The 19755-nt window shown below is 55.7% G+C and overlaps 7 protein-coding genes across 7 annotated transcripts; 4 read left to right on the forward strand and 3 right to left on the reverse strand.

The window, feature by feature from the left end:
• Positions 1–506: 506 nt before the first annotated feature.
• On the forward strand, positions 507–2544 carry B0T15DRAFT_514620 (uncharacterized protein; the record flags this gene model as incomplete). Its single annotated transcript, XM_062868136.1, has 4 exons — positions 507–531; positions 588–1211; positions 1270–1535; positions 1600–2544. The coding sequence occupies 4 exons, from the start codon at positions 507–509 to the stop codon at positions 2542–2544; spliced, it is 1860 nt and encodes a 619-aa protein (XP_062718379.1).
• A 451-nt stretch (positions 2545–2995) lies between these two features.
• B0T15DRAFT_543336 (uncharacterized protein) lies at positions 2996–3553 on the reverse strand. The gene has a single exon (XM_062869985.1). The coding sequence runs from the start codon at positions 3491–3493 to the stop codon at positions 3131–3133; it is 363 nt and encodes a 120-aa protein (XP_062718380.1). The 5' UTR covers positions 3494–3553; the 3' UTR covers positions 2996–3130.
• A 1538-nt stretch (positions 3554–5091) lies between these two features.
• Positions 5092–7849, forward strand: B0T15DRAFT_497057 (glycoside hydrolase family 3 protein; the record flags this gene model as incomplete). Its single annotated transcript, XM_062867239.1, has 3 exons — positions 5092–5330; positions 5403–5791; positions 5853–7849. The coding sequence occupies 3 exons, from the start codon at positions 5092–5094 to the stop codon at positions 7847–7849; spliced, it is 2625 nt and encodes an 874-aa protein (XP_062718381.1).
• Positions 7850–8088: 239 nt separating this feature from the next.
• B0T15DRAFT_310894 (uncharacterized protein) lies at positions 8089–9521 on the forward strand. The gene is made up of 2 exons (XM_062863925.1): positions 8089–9305; positions 9427–9521. Exons 1-2 carry the CDS (start codon positions 8306–8308, stop codon positions 9459–9461), a joined length of 1035 nt encoding a protein of 344 aa, XP_062718382.1. The 5' UTR covers positions 8089–8305; the 3' UTR covers positions 9462–9521.
• Positions 9522–13074: 3553 nt separating this feature from the next.
• B0T15DRAFT_543350 (uncharacterized protein) lies at positions 13075–14531 on the forward strand. Its single transcript, XM_062869986.1, has one exon. It carries the CDS (start codon positions 13537–13539, stop codon positions 14221–14223), a length of 687 nt encoding a protein of 228 aa, XP_062718383.1. The 5' UTR covers positions 13075–13536; the 3' UTR covers positions 14224–14531.
• Positions 14532–14582: 51 nt separating this feature from the next.
• Positions 14583–17993, reverse strand: B0T15DRAFT_569757 (major facilitator superfamily domain-containing protein; the record flags this gene model as incomplete). The annotated part of the gene is made up of 6 exons (XM_062870813.1): positions 14583–14846; positions 14997–15269; positions 15366–15831; positions 15925–16198; positions 16300–16679; positions 17962–17993. 6 exons carry the CDS (start codon positions 17991–17993, stop codon positions 14583–14585), a joined length of 1689 nt encoding a protein of 562 aa, XP_062718384.1.
• A 277-nt stretch (positions 17994–18270) lies between these two features.
• Positions 18271–19711, reverse strand: B0T15DRAFT_441068 (uncharacterized protein). Its single transcript, XM_062865914.1, has 2 exons — positions 19347–19711; positions 18271–19282 (listed from the first exon to the last, which is right to left on the reverse strand). Exons 1-2 carry the CDS (start codon positions 19635–19637, stop codon positions 18464–18466), a joined length of 1110 nt encoding a protein of 369 aa, XP_062718385.1. The 5' UTR covers positions 19638–19711; the 3' UTR covers positions 18271–18463.
• Between the last annotated feature and the right edge of the window lie 44 nt (positions 19712–19755).

Below are 19755 nucleotides of genomic sequence, written 5' to 3' on the forward strand. Positions count from 1 at the left end.
AAGATCTGGTTTAGGTTTGATTTTCTCGGCACGTCGGGTAAGTTGCCCTTTTTTCTTCCAGTCTCCATATTATTGCCTTGGTTGAAGCGACTGCTGGATTCTACTGCCAGCTCTCGTTGTCAACGTGGAGGTATCCGTGTCGACGAGGCCGTCTCCATCGTGGTAGGACTCTTCTGGCACAGGTATACCAGGTATAAGCCTCTCTCCCCGACGTTCGGCTGCCGGGGAGTGAGCCTGGAGCGGCGATATCCTTGCAGAACTATGGGCGGCATCCCCACATCACTGCGATATGCTCTCGGACAAATACGTCGAATATTGTCTCCCCTTTTACATAGAACGATCACCGCTCATTTTGCTTTGCTATCTCAAGGACATGAGATTATCTAACTAGAAGAAGTCCCGTCCAGAATCGCTGCGGATAGTCGCGCGCTTAGCGTGCTTGCAAGGGTTTCGTTGGCCTTAAGGGGGACGCATTCTGGTTCTGGATCTCACTTCCAAAGCCAAAGATGTCTCACTGGTCAACTCGTGAAGGTACGTTAAGGTGTCTCAAAGATTTAGCAGGTCTGTGCCGCTTATATATAAGGCAGACTCCAGCTATAATGTGGAGCAGGCGGCGGCGTTCAGAAGTATTCTGAACCCGTCGCGAGTTTCCGGCTGCCCGCCGCCGGTTCACCCCCCTATGCCGGGCGCCCCTATTCCGGAGTTCAGACCCGTCGCGGCGGAGGCGCCACATATTTCCGGTTTCCCTCCGCCTGTTGGCCCCCGTCTGGCTGGAGGACCAAACAGTTTCGGACAGCCACCCCATCTCCTTGCTCCTGGCGGCCCGGCCTATATCCGGCAAGAGCCGGTATACCATGGGCTTCCTTACATCAACCAAGAGTACTATGCTCATAGGAGCCCATTTGGCGAGAGGCTGGTTTGTGGCCACGGTTTCCGTGGATATGACGGCGGGGGCCCTATGTCGCCGGGACTGATGATCCCGCCCGACCCGGACGCACTGCCCTCCCCTCGGCCTCACTATGTTCTGCCCGATATGGGCGGCGCGATTCGGGCTGAGAACCCAACCCCCGCCGATATTATGAAGCGTGTCCGGGATATGGACAATAACTTCAGGGAGTATCAAGAGAGAGTCGAAAAGATGCGGATCGAAGACCGAACTCGGTCCGATAAAAGGGACAATATGATGAATGCTTTGATGAATGAGATCAAAGGTAAGTCGATCGTGGTTCTGCCACTCCGCCGCCGCTAGCTAACCATAGTTTTGAAAAGACTTGAAAGCCCGCCTCGCCGCTGGTCCAGTGGGCAGCGCTATCCCGAATGCCAATACTGCAGCCCCGGCTGTGTTGAGCGTGCCTGAGCGGCAAGCAATGAGATCCACCGTTCAACCTCAACAAAGTGCTGCCCAGGATTCCTCCACCGATTCAGACACGCCCTTGGTCGGAAGGAAGCGTCCATCGCTCCGAAAGCAATCAGCTTCCACCCAAGCACCGAAGCGCGCAAAGGGACAATCGGTAAGCATGGCTAATAATGGGCTTGTAAGTATGCCCAAACAGCTCGCTCCCGTTTCAGGTTTTCTAATATTAGTATGTCAATGGACAGCAGCGACGGCTGGTCTCGGACCACCGCCTCTTTCCCTCCCCTTCCCTGAGTCGCGACACTTCGTCACTGCTGGTGCAGCAGTTCCAAGGCGGAGGAGGCGGACTGCTGCAGCCGCAAAAAGATCTTACGAGCCTGCGCACGCGCATCGACCTGCTGCCATCTATTCGCCCGGACTCGGATTTCCTGAACTTTCTTAAGCACATCGACTGCCGGTACGAGGAGGACCTGCTCTGCCTGAAGAAGTTCTGCAAGGCGTCGGCCATGTCAACTGAGATCCCTATCTATACCGAGACCGGCCGGTCCAAGTTCTACTACATCCTCAAGGTCGGCGGCGCGCTCAGCTCCGCCATCGGCGGGAACCCGGACAACCAGCCGGACCAGCCGGAGCCCGACGCGAAGCAGGCCAAACGGCTCGGTGTCCTGGAGCTGCGCCTGCACGAGCGCGTCCCTGAGGACGTTGCCAGCCGGTACCGGGCCCGCTATTTCATGCCCCTCGGGGAGGTGTATCGCGCCAGTCGCTCCAGCACCAAGGCCGACGAGGTGCAGTCCACCAACTTCTTCGTGCTGATGGACGTGACCAGCCCCAAGAAGAGCATCTGGCTGGTGTTCCGGTACGAGCGGCCCTTTGAGCGCCGAGACGGGGCCGGCTGGGGCACCGTCACCTTCGACACCACGAAGCCGCTTTTCGGAACGCGCATCTTCGACATGGTCTGCCTTCTAGAGGATGTGCGGGACTGGCCTGCACCTACGGCGGAGAATCCGAATCTGGAGATGGTAGATGCGGAGCGTCTCGCAGAGATCATGCGATCCACGCCGGCCCACCACGAGGTCCTGCAGCCGGCCTTATTTCTCCCGGTGCTGACGGACTTGAGGAAGGTGACGGAGGAGGGGTGGGAGAAGCCGCACGAGGATGAGAGAATGGAGGAGGAGGAGGAGGAGGAGTGATCGAACTTCGGAGCATGGGAGAGGTTCCATTGCGATCACCATAGGTCATTTAAGGTACCTACCTACCTTACCTATGCGGGCCTGTACATTTATGTAACCTAGCGCAACACCATCAGCGCGTCGATGGCCGCCAGCAGAGCAGACTCAGTAGACTAGTTAATGAAGCCACTGGCGCCCCTTCTTTCTACAAACAAGTGTTTCCACGGGAGTACTCCCAATCAGTGGTGAAGTCTACACCGTATTTCCTTGCCCGATGGAATCGCTTTTCCCAGAGGACAACAGCGTCATGTTTTCGGGTCGACGAAAGGTCATCGAGCGGCTCACATAGCCAGCTGGACGTGCTCCTGTCGATGGAGAACCGCTCTGTAGCCGATACCTAACCTAAGCAACCTTGCCCAAGAGAAGCAAAAGGCGTGTTTGTCCGGGTATATCAATCAGGATTAGGTTCGATTCCTAACGGCGCTGGTTCAATGGTCGGACTGTTTGGTGTATCTAGGCGTTTCCTCGGCCCTATCCCAGTAAGGTACCTAGTTATCCCAGACCGTAGTGTATCCATTGTCTCCACCGCAGTGACAATTCCCCAACATCATGAAGGTTTTCCCCTCATCGATGTGCCCACAGTAACCTGATGACAGACTAACAACACTAGAGCCTGTCGCAGATACCTGTTTGCGCCCCCATAGGTAGTGTCAAGCATCCAGTTCCGATGGCGGAGGGGCAGTATTAGTAAACAACATGTAAACGGTCCGACCCTATGCGCTAAACAGGGAGCCGCCGACTTGGTTGCGCCGAGGTTTCGGCTGGCCGGGCTGGCTGCCGAGAACATGGGAGGAGCCGGCAGAAGGTGGAGGATTTCGCGGGGTGCGGGGAAGCGGAAGAAACCTGGAATGTGGGGTAATGAACCAACAACCACATACATAATAACCTGGAAAAGGAAGTTGGATAACATCTATGTTGGGTTTCTACCTGTCCTGAATACCTGATATTTGGGTTTGTGCCAGGTCATGAGAGACCTTGACGGATGAAATGGGGGCAGTTGATGTTTCTTGGTCGTCTTTATGCATTTTCACACTTGCACGCCGTGCACTGCAATGTCATGATGCAATGTCAGAAGCTCGACCGACGGGCCCGAATTGCTGGCACCACTTTTTGGGGAATGCCGATCTCAATCCAATATTCCACTCCCACTCCGACGTTCCCACTCATCGGTAACCTCCGTGCTGCTTTCCGAAAGGCCGGCGACACGAGGTGGTAAGTGGGTGACGCAGCAACATGCAGTGAACATGAGAGTGGTTTGACGGCCTTTCCTATATTAGGCAGGTACAAGAACTTGCATGGCTTGGTGCAGAGTGAGAAGGTGACATTCTGTTTTCACCGGCCTCAGCCCAATGTACAGCCGTTAAACGTCGCTTACAACACGCAGGCAGCAGTGATCGTACAATTTTATGCCGTTAGTTGCCTTCCGCATGCAAGTCACTAGGTTCATCAACATAGCAGTCGGGAAATATACGGCACCTATGTACCTTAGCTACGGTAGTTGGCTTCCATTTGAGGCTAGGAAGTGCTTGGCCATTCCATCAGGATCCAGGAAGCCGTTTTTTCAGGTATTTCCGTATTGTATGTACCTACTGTAGTGCAGTTCGTTGGTTTCCAGGTTTCTACCCTTTCTCTCCCTCGAGCCCCTCGTCCATCCGGAAGCTGCCCGTGATGATCTACCCCAATAATTACCAGTAGCGTACCTGCGCCAAGGATCGTGGAGCTTGGGCCATCTGTAAGATGACCTCAACCCTTGCTTCCCGCAAGCAGATCGGCCCTTTTCCCCAGCGGGTGTCCTCACCTCATCACGCCCGGACTTGAAGCGATGCAACGCAGCCGCCTTTTCTGCAGCTGCAAACATTCCCGATGAAGCTCCCGACAGCGTGGAATTCGCGCGGGCAGCAACTCATGACCCCGTATGGTTACTGGGCTGGGCTGCTACCATGGTTCCGGCAACCGGCAAGAGGTGTAGCGCGGCTACCATGCCATTCCACGGTCGATCCATCGCAGATCAACAAGGGCGCGGAGGTGTAAACAGGGCAATCTTGGGATGGTAGGGCGGGCTTATTATATAAGAACCTGGGCCGCTGCCACAATGTCTCACCTCGTAACCTTCCCGACGGCGATCTCTGCATTGTCTTTAACAAACCTCTGGGTCACTGCAGGTGAACAGCTTACAGCCGGATCTCAGCTCGCCGACGGCCATGAAGTCCGCTGTTGCGCTTTCCTGCCTGGTCGGCAGCGGCATTGCTGCTGCCGGCGCAGTCAGATCAACAGATAAGGTATGGCAACACTTTGTCGCAATATAGCTCCTTTCCTACTACGTCATCATCCCGATCGCTCAAGATTCAGGTACCGTGTTGGGATGGTGTTACCCCTTTCATTCTACCCGCTCCCACGTCGTCGGATCTCGCTTGGTCTTCGCTGCGCGGGAAGCAATTCTCCCCGCTGCACGCCTGTTTTACCCCCAAATTTGGTCTGCGGTTGAGCGTTTGGCAGTCCACAACCAACATGCAGCTCCAATATGCAGCGCAATTGGTGCTCGCGGTTGCAGTCCAAACGTCACTGGCTAACGACTTGAATCGTCAACAGCTCGAGAAGAGGGCGACACTCGCATATTCCCCTCCCTTCTACCCGTCGCCATGGATGAACCCCGAGGCCGACGGCTGGACGGAGGCGTATGCCAAGGCCAGGGAGTTCGTCTCGCAGATGACGCTGCTGGAGAAGGTCAACCTGACCACAGGTGTTGGGTGAGTTCCCCCACGGTTCTGTCATCTATCTCGTTGGTGACTCTGAACAGTCGCATGCTGACAATCGCAAAGCTGGGGTGCGGAGCAATGTGTCGGCCAAGTAGGCGCGATTCCTCGCCTGGGTCTCCGTAGCCTGTGCATGCAGGACGCTCCGCTGGGCATCCGTGGGACAGACTACAACTCGGCGTTCTCCTCGGGCCAGACTGCTGCCGCCACCTTTGATCGCGGTCTGATGTACAGACGCGGCTATGCCATGGGCAAGGAGGCCAAGGGCAAGGGCGTCGATGTGCTGCTCGGACCCGTCGCCGGCCCTCTCGGACGCATGCCCGCTGCTGGCCGCAACTGGGAAGGCTTCTCCCCGGATCCGGTCCTGACGGGCATCGGCATGATGGAGACGATCAAGGGCATCCAGGATGCTGGGACCATTGCTTGCGCGAAGCACTACATTGGCAACGAGCAAGGTATGCTACCGACCCGCATTGGCTTCCCAGGAGCACGCTGACAATTCATTCTTTCATTCAGAGCACTTCCGGCAGGTGGGAGAGGCCCAAGGGTATGGGTTCGATATCTCGGAGACGTTATCTTCCAACATCGACGATAGAACTATGCACGAGCTCTATCTCTGGCCCTTTGCCGACGCGGTTCGTGCCGGAGTCGGCTCGGTCATGTGCTCGTACCAGCAAGTCAACAACTCGTACGGCTGCCAGAACTCTAAGTTGCTCAACGACCTGCTCAAGGCCGAACTCGGCTTCCAGGGCTTCGTCATGAGCGACTGGCAGGCACAGCACACGGGCGCCGCAAGCGCCGTTGCTGGCCTCGACATGACCATGCCGGGCGACACCGTCTTCAACAGCGGGCTCAGCTTCTGGGGGGCCAACCTCACCCTCGCGGTGCTCAACGGCACCGTCCCTGCGTACCGGCTCGACGACATGGCGATGCGCATCATGGCCGCCTTCTTCAAGGTGAACAAGAAGGTCGATGAACTCGAGCCCATCAACTTCTCCTTCTGGACCCTGGACACGTACGGCCCGCTCCACTGGGCCGCGGGCAAGGATGTCCAGCAGATCAACTGGCACGTCGACGTCCGCGAGGACCATGGCAGCCTCATCCGCGAGATTGGCGCCAAGGGCACCGTGCTCCTCAAGAACACCGGCTCCCTGCCGCTCAACAAGCCCAAGTTCCTTGCCGTCATCGGCGAGGATGCTGGTCCCAACCCCAACGGGCCCAACTCCTGCGCTGACCGCGGTTGCGGCGACGGCACGGTGGCCATGGGCTGGGGTTCCGGCACGACCAACTTCCCGTACCTCGTCACGCCCGATGCCGCGCTCCAGGCCCGGGCGGTCCAGGATGGATCGCGCTACGAGAGCATTCTGTCGAACTACGCGGCCGCGCAGACGAAGGCGCTGGTGTCGCAGGACAACGTGACGGCCATTGTCTTTGTCAATGCCGACGCGGGTGAAGGCTTCATCAACGTGGACGGCAACATGGGCGACCGCAAGAACCTGACGCTGTGGAAGGACGGCGACGCGCTCGTCAAGAACGTCTCGAGCTGGTGCTCCAACACCATCGTCGTCATCCACTCGCCCGGCCCTGTCCTGATTACCGAGTGGTACGACAGCCCGAACATCACGGCCATCCTCTGGGCCGGCTTCCCGGGCCAGGAGTCGGGCAACTCCATCGCCGATGTTCTGTACGGCAAGGTCAACCCGGCCGGGCGCACCCCCTTCACTTGGGGCGCGACCCGCGAGGGCTACGGCGCCGACGTGCTCTACAAGCCCAACAATGGCAAGGACGCGCCGCAGCAGGACTTCACCGAGGGCGTCTTCATCGACTACCGCTACTTCGACAAGGCCAACACGTCGGTCATCTACGAGTTCGGCCACGGCCTCAGCTACACCACGTTCGAGTACAGCAACATCAAGGTCGAGAAGGCCCACGGCGGCCCGTACAAGCCCACGACCGGCAAGACCGCACCGGCCCCGACATTCGGCAACTACTCGACCAACCTGGACGACTACGTCTTCCCCGCGGACGAGTTCCCCTACGTCTACCAGTACATCTACCCCTACCTCAACACGAGCGACCCGGAAAAGGCCTCGGCCGACCCGCACTACGGCCAGACGGCCGAGCAGTTCCTGCCGCCGCACGCCACGGACGCATCGGCGCAGCCGTACCCGCGCGCGTCCGGCAAGAACTCGCCCGGCGGCAACCGCCAACTGTACGACGTGCTGTACACGGTCACGGCCGACATCAAGAACACGGGCGCGGTGGCGGGCGACGAGGTGCCGCAGCTGTACGTGTCGCTCGGCGGGGCCGACGACCCCAAGGTCCAGCTGCGCGACTTCGACCGCATCCGCATCGACCCGGGCAAGACGGCCACCTTCCGCGGCCAGCTCACCAGGCGGGATCTGAGTAACTGGGATCCGGCCGTGCAGGACTGGGTCATCAGTGAGCACAAGAAGACCGTCTATGTTGGGCGGAGCAGCAGGAAGTTGGATTTGAGTGCTGAGTTGGATTAAGGGGGAGGGATTCTATGAAAATTATGACTCCTAGGTGGTGCTATCCACCGCTCCCCCTGAGACGTCTTTTGTAGTTTTAATCAGTAATAATGAAACCCTTTGTGAGAGAATCTTAGAGATGTAGTGCTTGATGGTGTCCTGTTACTAGTACTTGTGAGCAATGAAGTGAAGATCGGAACGTGTCCCGGAACTGGCAAGCGCTGTCTCTGGGCTCTGCCTTCCGCTTCGAGTGGGTTTTGCATCTGTCAGACTCGGTTCGCGGTCGCACTTGGATCTTGCCTGCGCATCCTGAAGGTCGATCACATTTATTCGGTTTGGACGCTCGTCGTCGTGGATTATTCGTGGTTACTGGCATCCTTCCGTCATCTTTATCATTCGTACAGCACGATACACCTCCGCACTCCTAGTCGACGACGGTTGTGCCTACGTTCAAACAGTGACGTTCCTTAGGTTACCATGTCATCACCTATGCTCTCACCGAGATCTGAGAACTCGGAGACAGAATCCGAGGACTGGAATCTCCCCTTATGGATCTCGCGCCTACGGAGGCTTGAGACCCAGAATGACGAGGCTGAAGCGGGTCACAGTGACATGCCGCAGCCGAGTAACACTGTCGCTTCCGATGCTTCTCAAAACAATAGTATCTCCCTTACAAACCTTCCGCAGCCCGGCATCTCTCTCGTCGTCCCAGCCAGTAGCGGGATCGCATCTGACTTCGTGCTGACAACAACAAACCCTCGCAAACGCAAGAGAGAGCGAGATACACATCCGCGCCACCAAGACGACTGGACCGATGTTTCCACTCCCGATGATGACTTAACAATCTCTGAAACAACCGACAGCAATCCCCCTCCCGAAAAATCCAATGCACCACCGTTGCCCGACCCTCCCGATGATGATATCCTCTCCGCAAAAGAAGGCGTCTACCCCCCCGACAACACCGCGATCGAAACCGTTTTCCCCCTCGCGCGCGACGTCGCCGTGCCCGCCATCATGCGCGCCCCGCCCTCGCTCCTCACCACCGACATGCTGTTCCCCCAACACCCGCCACGACACTGGACCCCGGACCAGGCCGAGGAAGTCGCGTGGTGGATGGCCGACGGGCTGCAGTGCATGATCGAGATGGGGGAGTCGGCCGGGCGGGAGATACGGCGCGTGGAGCCCGGGGGGCCCAGCCAGGCCCAGGGGGCCGATGGCAAGGTTCGGACCGTACGGCCGGTGGCCTATGTCACGTACACGTGGGAAACGAGGGTGGATGCGGCCGTTCATATGAATCGCGCGATTACCGCCGAGGACATGGCCACGGAGGAGGGCGGCAGGGAGCTCACGGCGGAGGGGATGGGCGCGCCGAGTGTGATGGATTTTGGGGGATGGTTGCGTATGGGGTTGACGTTGAATCGCCAGAGGATGAAGGTTTATTGGGGGGAGGAGTTTGTGGAGGGCACGGTGTTTTGTCGTGAGTGCTCGCTCGATATTATACCTATCTCCTCCCCTTTTCCATCTTTTTGTTCTTCTTTTTCTTTTCTTTTCTAATGTCCTTATTGGAACATATGTGGCGCTGACTCTCTACCGCCAAGGAATACTCCAGCTGTTTGTCCGTCCCGACTGCTAGCGCCAGGGGTATGCGTCACGGCTCGTGAAGGGCATCTGCGCCGAGATGGACGAGCACGGCGCGGTCGGCTACGCGCTGGCGCCGACGCGGGGCGCCAAGAGGCTGTTTGAGAAGTTTGGCTACACAGCGTACCCTCGATCCAGCCAGGGGAGTGTCGATTTCAGAATCACGGTCATGACTCGCAGGCCGACCCCTAACCCCAAGACCACCCTTGAGCAGATAGAGGCCCGTATGGCCGTGCTGAAGCTTGTGGAGGAGATGATGAAGAAGAAGGGAGAGGGTTCCGGCACAGCTGCTAGCGAGCAGGGTAAGAAGAAAGCTGGGGAGGGGAGCGAGATGGCGGAGAGCGAAGGGGGCAAGGAGGGCAGATCAGTGATCATCTTAATTCGCAGACGCTCACCCTCTTGAGATGGGGTTGTCTTGCTATCCCAGCGTGTCCAGTAGGTCATTAAACAAAGCAGAATGATACACCGCAGCGTTTTCCTTCGGTCGAGTTGCCTCCCTTAGCTCCTTTGAGCCATATGAAGACGTATACGAAACACCAACATCCGCTGAACTTCCATTCCAAGAAGATGCAACGGAGTCCATTGAGCCTGTCGAGAAAGCAGGCGACAAGCAGGAAGAGGGAACTGGCCGTGCTGCTGTTCTGGGGTGCTAGCACGGGAGAGCCCGCGCGGCTGACCTCGTGAGGAACCTTGGAACGTAGAGACCACGAGCGTGGGGAGCGTCCGCAGAATGGCGGGAAGTTTGGTGTGCGAGTAATGCGGCGGCCCCTTTTCGGCCTTATCTCGCACCACCGCAGGGCAGTCAGTAGGTATATGGGCAACATCATACAACCGACTTCCAGCGGCGCCACAAAGCGGTCAAGTCATCATACCCCGGTACCCTCACACGCCACACTCACAGCGTCGTAGACCCTCTTCCCCCGAATTGGCCTGAGTTTGATTCCTATCGTATAATCATACCTATCCAGTGAAGCTGAATCCCTGGTGGAGGATTTTCGTAGTCACAAACCTCATTTGCCACAATTACAAACTCAATGGGGAGCTTGGTGGTGAGGTCTTTGCATCCTATCTTGTATAAGCTCTTCGCATCTTTCAGCTTCGAGGTTTACTTTCTTCACTGCAAGGCTCGCACAGATTGCTGGGAGACCCAGTAGCCCAGCTCGGGGTACGCAAGGAGGGGGTGGAAGTACTGTGGTAGTAGGGGTAAGTTTGGGACGATATTGTAACCACATTCGGCCTAGCGCCTATGCCACACCCCAATACCTGCTATTCCCAGTTTGATTTGCCAGCCATTTCCGCCCGCGCATTCAAATCGTTCAATTGAAGTATCCGAATGGCAATAGAATATATGGTACTAGTAATTGAGTGTCATGTCGAAGTGCGATGTGTGGGTGCGATGCGCAGCACACATCATTTTGGGGGTCGCTAACCAGATTTGGTTAAATACTGTCCCCGGGGTCTGAAGCTGACCTATCCCCTCTCCAAGTAACTACCTATTGTCCCAAAAGCATGTCTCTACATAAAACTTGAAATCCCAAATCCCTGGATCATCTTGTCACAGTCAGCACTTCAACTGAGCAGTACCACCTCGACAGCAGAGCAGTGGGAATTTTACTATCACGACCACAAGACCGACACTATACTAGTACCTACCTTATGTATGGTCTATTCAGAACCCGAGGCCATTGTCTCGGTATGAACAAAAATGTTCTGGGACTATGTCTAACGTACATGATAAGCGAGTGACCCAGACAAGCGAATGACCCACTCTCCACTACCCTACAAACATTATCCTCAATTACAAAACAACAAAACTATCAACCAACTACAATTACATCAGAAACGGGTGAATCAGATGCTTCTGCAACCTCCTGGCAAGTGCGGGCATTATGACCAGGCTTGCCGCATACACCACAGCACCGAACCTTCGTACGACCCCCACCAGCACCACTACCATCCAGCTGTGTTTCTTGCATTGCCTCCCCACCTATAGCCCCCTGGCTTACCACCTCCTGTGCCTCCTGCACAGTAAGTGATCCTCCAAGCCGCACACGTGTTTTTTTGGCTCTCCGGCGCTTGCTTAGCGCCTCGTTAGCCTTGCGGAGCGAAGACACCTCTGCCTGAAGGAGGGCCACCTGGTGCATTACAGCCATCGTACCCTTGGTAAGCTGGTCCACAGCAGCCAACATTGAAGTCGGGGAGCTATTTTGATGGTTGGCAATGCGAGTCTTGATAAGCGTTGACTGTGACTCGGCTTCTCGAGGGTTGTGTGGTGTCTGGAAGACCCAAGATTATGCAGTGCCCGGCCGTGAGGTTGGGGGTGTTGGTGTACGAAGCTTGATATCTAGCTTCGAAAGCACCCTCTCTGGATCGTATGGCACAAGGCCAGCCCCTGCAAAACCGCCCTGTATATTTCTCTTGGTGATAGAGGCAAAGAAGGCCGTGCGAAAGGCATAAAGAAACTCGAGCTTGCTTATATGGTTGATATGCGCGCGTACCAAGTCCTCGATCTGGCGACCGTACGCCTGCTTCAACGGCCCAAAGCAGCTAACATCAAGTGGCTGGAGGAGGTGGGAGGAATGTGGAGGCATGCAGAGCGTGATAATGTTGTTCTGCTGGCAGTAGAGCTCGAACTCGGTCGAGTGGTGGCTTTCGTGGCCATCGAGGATCAACAACTGGTATTTGCCCTTTGTCCGAGGCGCTATATGGTAGTCGAAGTGCTTGATCTAATCAAGGCCTACTACGTTGGTAGTCCAGCCGTTCTCGGTGGTTGCGATACGCCAGTCGGCCGGGAGGTTGTACTCGGTGTACTAGTTGACGAGGTGGTATTGTGCGGCCAAGATGATGAACGGAGGGATAGCCTAGCCGAGAGCATTGACTCCCTAGATCACTGTTGCCTACTCGCGATTGCCAGGCTGGGCCAGCTTAGCCTTGCTCCGGCCATCTGAGGTTGTAACAACCATACCCGTAAAGATAATGCCCATCATAAACCCGGTCTCGTCAAAGTTATAGACATCGTCATCCATAATACTATACTTGGCCTTAGTGTTCTGTACAAGCCTAAACCACTTGCGAATAACGTCTGGATCTTCGCATCTAGCCCTCTGGTAGTCGTATCTACGTGTATATCGCGTATAGAGCTCTGGCCGGCGTTTGACGAAGTTATAAGCCCAGCGTTTGCCAATAGGGGGCGCGTCGTGTTCGCGTAGTAGTTGGTTGGCCATATCTTCCATACCATATAACCTAGGCGGGAATACACGTGCAGATAGCTCATTGATATATTGAACTATCGCCTTCTCTTCTAGATCTGTGAGCTTGCGCGAGTTGGCTGGAAGATCGTATCGTGCAGGCTTGCCGGCGCGTCGGCGCCCCAGGGTCCTACGGTCAACCCTATAGATCTTAGCTGCGGCTCGTTCGCTTAGATTCTTGTCGTTTTGAAGAGCTTGGAGAGCCAAGATTATCTGGCCTTCTTTTGAAGTAGAGGGCATTTTGGATGGTAGAGGAAATTTTGTTGTTGAGTGCAAAGATGTCGCGTCGTGTAGGAAGTGGGTCATTCGCTTGTCTGGGTCACTCGCTTATCATGTACGTTAGCACAACGACACACCAAGCACAGGAGTTCGTTCGGTACAAATGGACGTTTCAATCCGCGCTGGAAAGCATGGTTCTCAAAGTCGCAAATCCCGGCCCCGATTGGAGCTTTCCACACTTCCCAGAACCCATCACGAGGATCTAGCGTCAATCGCCGGATGGCTCGCGAGCTGAGGCGCCGATGCGATTTCCGCGACCTCGACGACCTTTCTGACCCTGAATTCAACGATTTATATCTCGCCGTCATATCAGGGTCAACTGAAGATTTCGAGGCCATGGATGGCGCACCTCTGTCTCTTCTCCATGGCCAAGGGAACGGCGCCAACTCCACCCAGCCACAGGCATATAATCGCCGATCTTCATCCTAGGAACCTTTCAGCAGCAATGGAGGTGGAACGCTTAGGCGGGGAGATGGCCTCAAAATCGCATCCCGGAACTTGCTTTTCTCAGCTCGCGGCGCGGCAGCGCGCGCCTCGGCCGCGATGGCCCATTTGCGGACCATGTTCGGCCCAGAGCCTCGCAACCTCGTGGTAATGCTCCAAGAACTCCGCGATGAATCACTGGAAGCTATCCTGGAGGATGAGTGGGCCCAGCAAAACTTCGCACTCTCCGATACGGATCCGCCATACTCCGATTACGCATATCCCGAATTCTTTGACGAGGAACTCAACCTCCAACGCAGTCGATATTTCACTCTCATGATGGTTTCGCGGAATCTGCCAATATCGAACTGTTTCCGTGTCCCCATGCTCACTGAAATGGAGAGAGATGCCCTTGTGGTTGACATTCCCGTATCCGAGGACCACCACGGCCCCGAAGCATCGTCATCGAAACGGTCACTTCGCCTATGCACGACGCACCTTGAATCACTCTACCAAGGAAAAGACCTTCGTTTTCGCCAACTCGCCCAAGTAGCAGCGCTGCTGAAAGGAGACGACTCTCGTCACGGGGAGGGGCAGAAGCAGATCTGTGGCGGACTGGTGTGTGGGGACATGAATTCGGGTGATCCGTCCGAGCATAGCATACACCGAGCACCCGAGGTGGGCCTGAGGGACGTTTGGGAGGATGAGTCGGCGCCGACACCGCCGGCTTTGAAGCCCTTCCAGAAAGATCTCACATATGGCAAAGCCAGGGGGAATACATGGGGCTACCAATCCAGCCGAGCTTGATCTCGAAAACGGTTGGACAAGTTCCTTTACACAGGGTCCATCGAGACCTTTGCGCTGAGTGAAGAAGCTCAGGACACCACTGGAAGATTGGGTCGCTTTGGGATAGGGCTGAAAACTAAAGTCGGGTTGGATGATATCTGGGTTAGCGATCACTTTGGGATCACTGTAGGTATTAGGGTCGTCTGAGGGCTTTGAGCCGCCCGTGGACAGATAAGTTCTTGTTTTGCACGGCAGTAGATATGATGGATATCAACCCCCCCCCCCCAGTAAGTAGGTCACTTCGAATACTACTACTACTTCAACAATCCAGTCACACCCGACCATCCAAAACGTTCATCAGTTCCAGGGTATCAGTGTAATCAGTGCGCAAACCGAAAGTCCAACCGCTTACAGCCCCTTTCCGGGCTGTTGCGCACGTAGTCGGCCCGCGCCGCCTCGGTCATGGCGCGCCACGTCACATCCTTCTGCTTGTTGCGCCACACATAGTACGCCTTGGTGGAGAGGAACAGCAAGATGGACAGGATGTTGATGGCCAGCAGCTTGGTGTTGCCGTCGCGGTAGTAGGGCTTGTCGTGGTCCACGTAGATGAAGCTGTAGATTACGTGGCCGATTTGCACCGATATCTTTTTTTTAATGGAGGCGTTAGTGCAGGTATGTATGTACGGTATGTATATCGGTGGAGAGAGAGAGAGTGTGTGTAGGGGAGGGGAAAAGGGAGAAGGGAGAAGGGAGAAGGGAAAAGGAGAGGGAGATAGGATTTTTTCTTTTCTCACATTGTACAATGCCGAGGCGACGGTTCGCGTGCCGACGTTGTTGGCGTTCTTGGAGACCCATGCTACGTTGATTGCGTGGCAGTAAGGGTATGACAGCAGGACGGTGATGAGGGCGTATGTGCCCCAAGGATCCTTGATGACGCCCGGCCAGAAGCGCAGGGCGATGATGCAGGGCAGCGTCCAGACGTTCTGCAGCACTGCGACCAAGGCTCGCTGGTTGAGCCACTCGGACACGCGGGTAAGCAGGAGAAGCGTGATGATGTGGAATATTGTCTGTGAGAGAGAGCGCGGAATCGGGATTGGTTAGCCAACCCACTTCACCTTAGAGCCCCCGAGAGTATATGATACGTGGTACTTGGTATGACTTACATTCGGAATTGTCAGCAGGTTTGTCGTGAACGGATTGAAGCCCAGCGTCCTCAGCGTCAATGTCAGGTAGGCGTTGACAGGGCCCTGCGGGATGAAGCAGATGATGCCGATGGCGTACAGCGGCCAAAGGTCATACTCCTTGAGCACCTCCCACAGACGGCGAGGGGTGATGGCCTCGCGGTTGTGCATGTCGCCCTTGGACGGGTCGTCCCGGAGGACGCGGTTGACCACGATGGCGACCTCCTTGTCGGTGAACCAGCCCTTGGGGCGGAACCAGGCCTTGGTCTGCACAGCCGATGCGGGCATGTTGAAGAAGGACACGAGTCCGATCACCAGGGTGATGAGGCCCTCGACGAGAAACAGCCACTGCCAGCCGGCCCAGCCATGGACGCCTCGCAGGTGCAGCAGAGCGAACGCGAGCAACGAGGTCGCTATCGTTGTCACCGACAATGTTGTCCAGAAGTAACTGTCGCCAAAGACATCATCCGTCAGCTCAGGTCAAGAGGGAGGGGAGGTCTTGGAAATGTTAGGTAATTTGGGTGTTGTCACAGAAACTGACCTCAACCTGATCGGAAGCTCACGGGACGTATAAAAGTATGACAGCCATAGCACAATGTCAGGTATGAAGCCGCCCTCCAGCAAGCCAAGGAGCGCACGGGTCGCAAAGAAGCCTGAACGGTTCTTCATGACACACTGCGAGATGGCCACGACGGACCAGAGGACGATCTGGATGGGGATCCAGCGGTCGGGGCCGAGCTTCTTGGAGACCAGCTGCGACGGCAGCTCAGCGAGAAGAAACGCGACTAGGAATATCACCGTCCCGTGGTTGTAGTCTTTGTATAGTGAAGAAAGAATCAGTCAGCACAGTGGCCAAACACCTTCAAGGCCCGTGTATGATGCTGCACAGAGTACAATATACAATACAATAACATACCATTGGTGTTGAGCCCCAAGTCGTCGAGAAGGTTATCGGCCAACGCCTGCTGCAGATTCCCGCGGTCGACCTGGAGCGCGAAGAACATGACACAGGCCCAGGTGCAGATGCGCCAGTCCAGCTTGCGGATGACCCTCTTCTCCTCCTCCTCCGTCCACGTCAGGGTCGGGTCGAAGACATGGCGGCACTCGTACTGCGCCTCGTCGTAGACTTGCCGCCAGTGGGCCGCCACGTGTGGGTCGAGGAAGGGGTTCTCGGCAAGGTCCTTCTCTTCGGCTTCCTCGGTCCCGGAATCCTCGCTGGCAGAGGCCGACTCGAGTGCGGCCATGTCCTTGGCGTCGGAAACAGCATGCTGCTTGTCTTCGAGGACGTCGGTGGGACTTCGTTGTGTGGAACTTGCCATTGTGTTTTCTTTTTTGGCTTTCCCATGAGCTGGCTCTACCGCCGTTTGATGCCGAGGAACCGATGTGTGCTGATGAGAGTGATTTTGTACATCCATGGGAGCGGCTATCGGGTGGTGACATAGTATATGTAGAACATCGGCTTCACCTTGCCACCTCCAGCAGGAGACTGTAAATCATTCCGAAATCTGGCAGTATATGGCGTGATTGGCCGGTACCTGCCCGGATAGGTGTGCCCGTCCATGGACAGGTCACTCTAGCAGCTGCCAGGAAACGGTTGTTGACATCGGGAGGCTCGAAGGGGGGAAAGGTATGCCGTCATCGCCACTTCTGGCCCGAAGTATTGGCCACTATCGCGCAACGCCGACAATCATCGTGCTGGGACGTGGGGGTTGTGGGACCAATGCACCCGAATGGACGGCCTCGGCGTCGTGTCGTGATTTCTGCTTGCATGAGACGATATCATAGCGCATATATGAATGGCTGAGGTGGTGCGTAACCCTTGCCAGGCCGTCTGCAGTGTTCGCGAGAGTTGCTTCAACAGTGTTCAGGGTCGCTTGCGTGCTACTATATGCTGTCACATACGATAACGTAGGTAGGCTGGTTAAGGTACTGTACCAGGTATGGGCTATGGAGACTCCTCGGGTTTTGCGTTCGTCATTCTATACCACGATCACACCATTCCACCCCACTCTCCAACGAGGTTGTACGAGAGCTAGGAGCAGTATAAAATGCGATAAGCAAGCCGCCGACAATAATTCTGACTTGACTGTGGCAATGAACGGGGAATGGAAAGAATGAGGAGACCTTCGTCAAGGCCTTTAACTGTTCAAGTTGATATCTAATTGACCGGGACCCCAGTTCGTAGAAATAGGATAAACCGACGGAGACCATGCGAAAGACGAGGCTCAAGCTTACGCCCTACAGATAGACAGCCACGTAACGGGATGATAATGCTCTCTAAGTTCTTAACTTAGGTTAGCATACATTCCTGAACCACAATGGGGTACCTGGCGTAGATGCGTACTAGTACCTGCTACCTAGGTAGGTATTCCGCCGAGTCGGAGCCCCAGATTTGCTGCTCGTGGTCGCTATGAGCTTTTCTGGTGCATCGAGGTCTCGGAGATGAGTGAGTGTACTGTTGATTGTATGTCTGCCCAGCTCGAAAAACCAAGTGGATCGACGCCTGACGCACAATGTCGGCTCCTCGTATACACGGCATGTATCGATAAGATACTTTGTCGCCTCCTGCGTGATTTACATCTCGCGCAGGTTTCTATCAGGGACTGCCATCGTGTGGCAGGGCCGTCCATAATAAGTGTGCCGGCTCGCCGTGCAAAAACCCTGGCTCGCTGGAGCGAAGGAGCAAGTCGCGGACACCTTGTCCAGCTCGATAGGACGATCCATCTAATGCGGTATATCGCGGCGATAGTCGATTCTTAAGCCTCTCTCGTCCATTTCTCAAGAACATTGATCGTTATTCTCTCCGAGCTGGATTACACAACGAGTCTAGGTCCTTCAGCACTTATCTTGCTCAGCGATTTCAGGTCCGAAATCAATGAATTTCATCAACGGCTATACCAGGAAAAGGCACGTAGGACGGGGCCAAGATTTCTAGAGGCGATGGTAATAGGAATCCAGGGTATCTATAACTGCTTGCCTAGTCTAAGTCTCGAAGGAAGGTTCATTTGAAACAGGAAGTTGACAGCGCCGGACTTCAGTTTACTTCCATTGCTCTCTTATGCCGGTGTAGCTCATTCCTTTCACTCTTTGATCTCTACGATGCCTCTGCACATCTTCAGGAATCTCTCTCGATAGTCATCCGGCGTGGTGGTGATGCTCATTGGGCCATGCTTGCTGATCAGGACGTTCCAGAGCTTAATCAAGAGCGTCATCATCTTAGCATGGACCTTGTGCTTGGCCCAGAAGAAATCTAATATGGAGGCGCGGAAGATGTACTTCCCGTCTGCCGAGCGAACTCCCGTCCTCCATGTCGGCGGAGTCGGCGGAACTGATGGTGGTTGAGACGGGACCATGCTTGATTCCGCAGGCGAAGATGCCGAGGCAATAGTTGGCCCGGGAGCGCTCATCCGGACGAGAAAGAGGGAATAGTCGACAGCATTGTGCTCGGCAAGCAGCTTGGTGTCAGCATCCAGACTGGAGAAGAAGTCCTCTGCTTGCTCCCGGCTGAGTACGATCTTGTCGTGGAACTCGTCCGCGAGCTTACTCTTGGTCGCCTCACTGGTGAGGGCGCCGCCTGCAATGTCTCTCTCGGGGTAGAAATACGATGTTGGTTTGAGATCCCAGTGCTCCCATTCCGCTTCGCCGCGCTTCTTGGCCTCCTCCCGCCCGTACATGATATTGTCCATGACGATGTGGTGGGAGGGCGCGAAGCCAAATATGCGCCCTAGCGAAAGGCCAGAAGCAGAGATAAAGTCGCAGATGCGGACCAAAAGGGACCGCGGATTGGCTGCCATGTGCTGGACGTATGGGGTCAGGAGGTCGTCGCAGAAGAATGAGTGTTCGGAATGCCGTGGTACAGATTTGACCAGGTACTTCTGATCGGCGGTGGAGTAGAAAGTCTGGGCCCGCGCATTGTTAGCTGCACTGCGGCGTCAACCCAAACCATGTCGCGTCGGGACTCACCGAGCCTGAGAATCCCATATCTCCGATCGCCTTCAGACCCTCTTCCCCCGCCTCGCCTTCGCCAGGCCGGAACGATCTGACGTAATCATCATCGCTGACATCCCAATGCCTCCGGCGAAGGTTAGCAAAGTCCGCGGGGCGAACCTTGCGCAGCACGAGCTGGTACAGGGAGAAGAAGGCAGAGAAGAGAGCTAGAAGTAATGCGAGGGGGCTGCTGGATTGCCTCTTCCCCTCATTCGCTTTGAGAATTGTCCGCACGATCGATCGCGCTATTCTTTCCTGTCGGCCCATTGCGCTGCTGAACCTGTAGCTCACTGGGAAGACTGCTGTTCCTGACGGTCATGCAACTGATGTTCAGGGCGCTGTGACGAAAGCACGGAGGGAAAGGCCCATGAAGCCCAATGACATC

The sequence above is a fragment of the Chaetomium strumarium genome, assembly GCF_033439665.1.
Source record: "Chaetomium strumarium strain CBS 333.67 chromosome Unknown B0T15scaffold_7, whole genome shotgun sequence".
Taxonomy (NCBI): Eukaryota; Fungi; Ascomycota; class Sordariomycetes; order Sordariales; family Chaetomiaceae; genus Chaetomium; species Chaetomium strumarium.

What these genes read in the sequence shown, in the direction of transcription:
- B0T15DRAFT_543336 (XM_062869985.1), bottom strand. Translation starts at nt 3,493, where the DNA reads ATGTTATCCAACTTCCTTTTCCAGGTTATTATGTATGTGGTTGTTGGT.
- B0T15DRAFT_310894 (XM_062863925.1), top strand. Translation starts at nt 8,306, where the DNA reads ATGTCATCACCTATGCTCTCACCGAGATCTGAGAACTCGGAGACAGAA. An exon ending in GGAGGGCACGGTGTTTTGTC is followed by an intron (nt 9,306 to 9,426) that starts GTGAGTGCTCGC and finishes TCTACCGCCAAG; the next exon opens with GAATACTCCAGCTGTTTGTC.
- B0T15DRAFT_543350 (XM_062869986.1), top strand. Translation starts at nt 13,537, where the DNA reads ATGGCCCATTTGCGGACCATGTTCGGCCCAGAGCCTCGCAACCTCGTG.
- B0T15DRAFT_441068 (XM_062865914.1), bottom strand. Translation starts at nt 19,637, where the DNA reads ATGGGCCGACAGGAAAGAATAGCGCGATCGATCGTGCGGACAATTCTC. An exon ending in ATATGGGATTCTCAGGCTCG is followed by an intron (nt 19,283 to 19,346) that starts GTGAGTCCCGAC and finishes GCGCGGGCCCAG; the next exon opens with ACTTTCTACTCCACCGCCGA.